This window comes from Serinus canaria, chromosome 5, assembly GCF_022539315.1.
Source record: "Serinus canaria isolate serCan28SL12 chromosome 5, serCan2020, whole genome shotgun sequence".
In the NCBI taxonomy this organism is placed as follows: domain Eukaryota; kingdom Metazoa; phylum Chordata; class Aves; order Passeriformes; family Fringillidae; genus Serinus; species Serinus canaria.
In genome coordinates this window covers 32,310,070-32,316,092 of record NC_066319.1, presented here as the reverse complement: position 1 = coordinate 32,316,092, position 6,023 = coordinate 32,310,070, and the positions used below count along the sequence as shown (strand labels likewise).

At 33.7% G+C, this 6,023-nt stretch overlaps 1 protein-coding gene across 2 annotated transcripts in view; it reads left to right on the top strand.

The window, feature by feature from the left end:
* Nucleotides 1-6,023, top strand: part of CDIN1 (CDAN1 interacting nuclease 1) — a 122,402-nt gene that overhangs the window by 49,589 nt on the left and 66,790 nt on the right. For both annotated transcript variants that reach the window (XM_009101951.4, XM_050975623.1), the window contains 3 exons: nucleotides 1,631-1,710; nucleotides 2,065-2,114; nucleotides 4,915-4,982. In XM_009101951.4, coding sequence (XP_009100199.3) covers nucleotides 1,631-1,710; nucleotides 2,065-2,114; nucleotides 4,915-4,982 — 198 coding nt within the window. The remainder of the gene's footprint in view (nucleotides 1-1,630; nucleotides 1,711-2,064; nucleotides 2,115-4,914; nucleotides 4,983-6,023) is intronic.

Below are 6,023 nucleotides of genomic sequence, written 5' to 3'. Positions count from 1 at the left end.
TTCCTACCAAGTGAAAAATGGTTATTGTTTTAATTTTTAGTGTTAGTAATGTAAATATGCACACCACATTTTGTTTCACATTTTCAAAGTTTTTATGCTAAGTAAAACATCTATTTTTAACAGCGTACAAAGGCTGAGGTAAAATGCCTATTTATTCTTAGTATTTACTTATAAAATTTATAACTTATAACAACTTACATATTAGTATAAGATACATAGATGCAATATGGTGTGTTGCTTTTGGATGTGTTTTTGCTTAGTGGAAATCCTTGTTGTTAAAAATATTTGCACAAACATTTGCCCCTGTCCGTGATGATAGCTCTTTATAGATCTTTCAGAGCCTTTAAACTCATTCAGGGGCTTGTATTCCTTTGCCTCATGTGGTATAGTTTCCTAAATAAATTATTTTCTTGCAAATGCTACGTTCACCTGGTTGTGATGCTATTAAGGGGTAACTTGGGGAGTAGATTACAATGCCAATCTCCTTTACTTTCATGGAAGTGCTTACACATATCCATTGACAACAGCATTGCTGCTTATATGGCAGATCCCTTCGTGTCACAGGCTCTGTCAGTCCTTTCACAGTGTCACCTGAGTCTTTTGATTCAGTTACTGAAGACCATGACAAAGCTTTGGCTCTGAGTTGAGGCAGAACAGATGAAGAACAGGAAAAGAGTAGTTTTTCATTTTGTTTACAGGATTGAAGCACGCACAGGTTAAAGGAATTACTCAGAAGTCATGCAGGAAATCTTTGGCAAAATGGGGAACCTTGCTGGTCTCAAACCTGATCTACACATAAGGATTCAATGATGTAAATACACCACCAGCTGAGCTCCTTCAGAGGTTGTTCCCAGGACAGAGGCAGCATATGCAGTGTTGCCTTTTCTCTGAGAAATTTTAAAATATTTGATGTTTTTAGAAGGTATTTTTCTAGAATAAAGTCTTTCCACTGCTATTAGTAATTAACTGGTATTTGCAACTACCCAGTCTAAGCACATGGAGAGGAAACAATGCCGAGGCACACTATGTTTGAAAATTAACTAAAGGTGTCTCCTGTTTTACGTTCTTTTTTCATTGTAGTATCAATATCCGTAAGTAAAAAAATGATAGGTGCTAAAATTAGCTTCTTATTTCTTTTGACTTACATTTGTACATTTCAAAAAAGCAGAGAAAGCCTTTTCCCCACACTTAAGTGCACTTAGAAAAATGTGTCAACACTGAGTAAGTAAATACTTGAATTTGAAAACTAATAAATTGGAATCAGGAAGTCTTTTAAAAGTTTCTTAAAGGCTGTTTAGAATCTTCTAATAGGATATGAAGGTTATTTTGAATTACACTTACTGTCTACCAAGCAGTTTCCTTAGAAGCTCTATGTGCTTCTGAAGCACAAACTGTCCAGTAGAACTAAGTAAATAAGGGCCTGTTTTCACCTTGGGCTGATAAAATCCTTTCGTGTTTCAAGACTTTAGTGATAATTGTGTCAGAAAGGGTAAGTATTTATGAATTTTTACGTTTCTATTTGCTGGGTGGATAACTTTCAAAATTATTAATATCATCAATGTTTTTATTAATAAAGTGTAACCAAGCTAACAGGTTTTTTGTATTTTTTTTTATTTTTTTATTTCTCTAGCCTCCAAAACTCTTATAAATAGCATGCTACGGGACCCTTCTCAGATTCCAGATGGAGTGCTAGCAAATCAAGTCTATCAGGTATTAATCACACTTGTTTTGTTTGGTTTGGGTTTTTTTTCCTGTGGCAATTCTGTTATCTGCCTAGCAGAGTAAAAGATTTTAAACCTCATTTAATTACTGTCATCATAAACTATCAGTGAGGTCAGAGTGCACTATAAATGGCAGTGCAATATTTGTGAGAGGAGCATTTCACTTTTTAATAGCTTGCTTTTATAGTGAATAAAAGCATGCAGTTTTTGTTTTCTGTGATTAAATCTGAACAGCATCTGATAGCCTTTTTGAAGAAAAGTAATTACTGTTTTTAAGATACTCTTTAACTATAATGGTTTTGTAGTTGCCCATCAGTATACTACTTCTCTTATTTGTCTGCAGTGTACTGTGAATGACTGTTGTTATGGACCACTGGTGGACTGCATCAAACAGTATCCTTTCCCATAAAATTTTAGGTGCTCAATTGATGAGCTTAGACTGTGTGGAAGAGATGTGTCTAGCTTTAACCTGACATAAAGTTCTGCTTCACAAAACACATTTCATACTCCTCTCTTTTACATTCAGTCAGCTGGAGGGTCACTGTGGAGCTTTTTCTTAGCTAACAAAAATCAGATGGACCATGGGAAGATGTCAGTTTGCTGGTTACACATCCATATGTATGCCTGATTGAACGTCTGTGCTTTTGATTACTTGAAATGCGTATCTGGTTTTTGCTTAAGACTAAGTGACCATGCTTTGAGTGGTGGAGTTGGACTAGATGATCTCTTGGAGAAACCTTCCAAACTCAGTTATTCTGTGATGAAATTAATAAGTTTCATACATAGTGTTCAACATTATGGCTTTACTTTGTTATGAATGTGAGTTTTAACTGAAGTGATTGACTGATTAGTATTTTTAAACCCCTATCCAATATAGTTCTTTTATGTTCTCTTCTTCTTAAATGAGATTTAGCTGTAGTAAAAAAACTTATATATCCTGAATTTTCAGGGATTTTTTTTTTGTAGTGTTGAAGTAGTTAATTAGAGAGCCATACGCTGTGTACACTGAGGGAACTCCATGTGGCACTGTGTTCCAGACTAAGATTATAATTTGGTAGGAGTGATCACTAAGAACCCAAATCTATTTTAATAAAATCCTGCAGAAGCAGCTCTTCTGTTTCAATCTGTGGTCAATGGGAAACTTTCAAAATCATGGCCTGCTATCACTGAGCAGGCTAGTAAGGCAGCTCTTTCCCAAGTCCTAGAGAATCCTTGCATAAATCTCTGCATGCAGTTTGGGGGAAAATCTTGGTTTCACTGTACAGGTGCAAGATAGGAAAGCTGCAGTCATGTTTAGTTATTAATGAAAACAGTACTTTATGTAGTTGTGATTCACATGATTGTCACTCCTTAAAAATACTTACTTTCTGCTAGAAACACTTGTGTCTACTACAGCCTCAGCTCTACCCCCATTAATTTTAACAGCAGCAGGACAGAGTTCTAATTGTCTTTGTATTTTGTGCTTTTAATTGTAATTTTAAATATTCATTGAGATTATCTTCACAATTAAACAAATTGCTCTGAAAGTGGATTAATCTAATAAGCCACACATTTTAAAGGATTATTGATCACTGGTTTTCATATCCAGAATTTTCAGATTAATACTTTGTGGATGAGCAATCTGGCTGTAGTGTTACCAAAATGCCAAGTTTAAAAATAAAAAAGACACATATGTAGAATTATGAACCATTTTTAAGACTTATTTGCCTGCAGTCTAGAAAATATTTTTATATCCTACTCATATTTGGCTCAAATCAGTTGTTGAATATGCAGTGACATCAATGAGAATAATGAGTTTTTCAATTCCATTTTGGTACAAAAAAGTTTAATACTAAGCTGTGTGAGTGCATTACTCTAAGTATGTTGCTGAATTAGATGTTAATTTTGAGGTGCATAAAATAGTTAAAAATCAATTTAAAGTTAAGGTTTTAAAAGCATAATGTCTTCTGAAGGATTGCATATTGATTTTAAATATAACTATCTAATTGTATATGCATGGACCAAAGTATGAAGTCAACCTCTTTGTAAATGCCAAGAGGCTATTTTTCAGTAATAGTTCAGATGCTTACGGGAAACTAGGCTGCTAGATTGCATGAGTAGAAAATGGCTTGTGATGTTATTTACAAGTTTTGCCCCATGGTCATTGCCATACATCAATAACAGGTATTATTATAGACTAAGTGTTTTTGCTTATGGTGCATTGTAAATTCTGTTTGCAGTATTATTCTTACCTTTTTGCCATTCTACATTTGTCCCTTTTGTTCTGAAATTGCTAGTAGATTTTACATGATACATCGTTTCAATTTATATAAGATGTATATACATATGAAGTGATCCCATAGAATTATTTTTTGCTGTTCAGTAAGAAGGGTAAGCTAAGGGTAAGCTTCACATGAGCTAATTACTTAACTGTAATAGTAGGATGATCTGTAGTTTAAGTTTTAAGATGTGATTTTAAACAGAATTTGGAGCTTAACTGCTTTTAACACAAGGTCTTTTATTGTATCGTTCCATAGGATTCTTCTTAAAAGCTTCCAGGGTAGAACTTTGACCTCCAAGAGGATATATTAAAAATATTTAATATGGTGATTTTTTTTTGCATATTCCAAGGAATAGCACATTGGATCAACAGGCTGGCAGTGAAGTGAAAAGGACTTCACTATAAAGTATGATTTCATTTGTCACTGACATTAATTCATGCTTCTGAAAAATCAATTAAAAGGATTTTTTTTTTAAAGGAAGATGTTTCAGATGAAGGTAGTACCTATCAATTTCAAAATATAAAGAAAGAAAACCAGTTTGTTTCATCCTTTGCTGGATTAGAGAATTGGTTACTTGTCAGTAAAGTACAACTTTAAAGGTATTTTACTGCAGGTTTTAGGATCACACTTTCTTTTATATTTAGAAGAATAAACAATAAAGAAAAAATGGAAATACTGCCCTTAAATGTACTGAATAAATATGGTCAAATGGGTCTTAATTCTATAAAGTGTGTGCTATTGGTACAATAATCTGATTTTTGCAAAGTTGCGTATGCTTCTAAAAATCACTATAAGGATTTTCAAAACTTAGAGTTCCTATCACTTGGCACTTCTGAAATGCAGATGAAGGCAAATAAATTCTACTTTTGATGTTCCTATGGAGTTGCTTCTTTTCCAAAATAATCTTCCATTTCTTAACCTAAAGCTATCAGCGCTATTGGGCACGAGCACGAAGTCTTGCTGCGAGAAATGCTTTTGGAAAAAAATCTCTCTTTCATAGGTAAGAATCTGTAGTAGAGACTATCCAGTGAGGTCTTAACTTCAGAGATGTTGGTAATTGCTTACCTGGGACAAAATTCAGCCCAAATGCTCCTTTTATTAGGTAGGAAAGGAAGAGTAAAATATGACTGATGCTATATGTGTTATCTTTTATTGATTTAGAACTGAGCAGGAACTCAGTTACCTAATACCCTATATATACAGCACATGCACAGGCTTGCAATTAATATTTTATAGAATAAGTAGTTGAAAAAAATGCTTTAATATCTGCTGCAGTATTACTTTTGGTGTCATGAGATATTAGCCATAATCCAGGCCTTATGAGATTTAAGAAGAAGCATATGAAATATTAGCTTCAGAATGCTTTATGTATTAAAGAACTGCTAGAAGATTCACTCATTTACCTTGCTGTGCAGTTTCTGCTGAATTTTTGCCCCCTGCTTCCCAATTAATGCAATTACTCTTTTTTACACTCCCAATTTCTAAAGTTATTTTAAGGATTAATTAGTTAGCAAGTTACTTTTCATTTTTTTCTTTTAGCCTGCAGTATGTTTCTTTTACATGGGTGCCATTGAAACTAAGATTAATGTTCAAAGTATCCAGTCTGTAAATGTGATCACAAACAGTGACCTCTTAAATCTTGGATTGCTTATGTGATGAGATGACAGTGAAGTGAAATGCTCTCTTCTGTTAATGGTTGAGCATTGTACTAAATTTGTGTGAATTTTGCTGGGTTTACCTGGAGCTATGATCTCTCCTGAAGCTATATCAGGTTGAGATTTTGGAAACCTTAAACAAATTTAAGAAGTTAGATGGCATTATTAAGCTTTTTAAGAGATTTTTCCATATGATTGAGGAACAGAATTAGTGTACTTTTTTATTTTAGACAAAAGTGAGAAAAGGACAGGATTAACTATCACATACAAGCTTGCAAATGACACTATGAAAATAAGAAGAGGCAGATTTTCTTATTTGACTGTCAGAGCATAGATACAGGTAATAGGCTTAAGCTGTAATTGCAGAGATGATGGTTAAAAAAAAC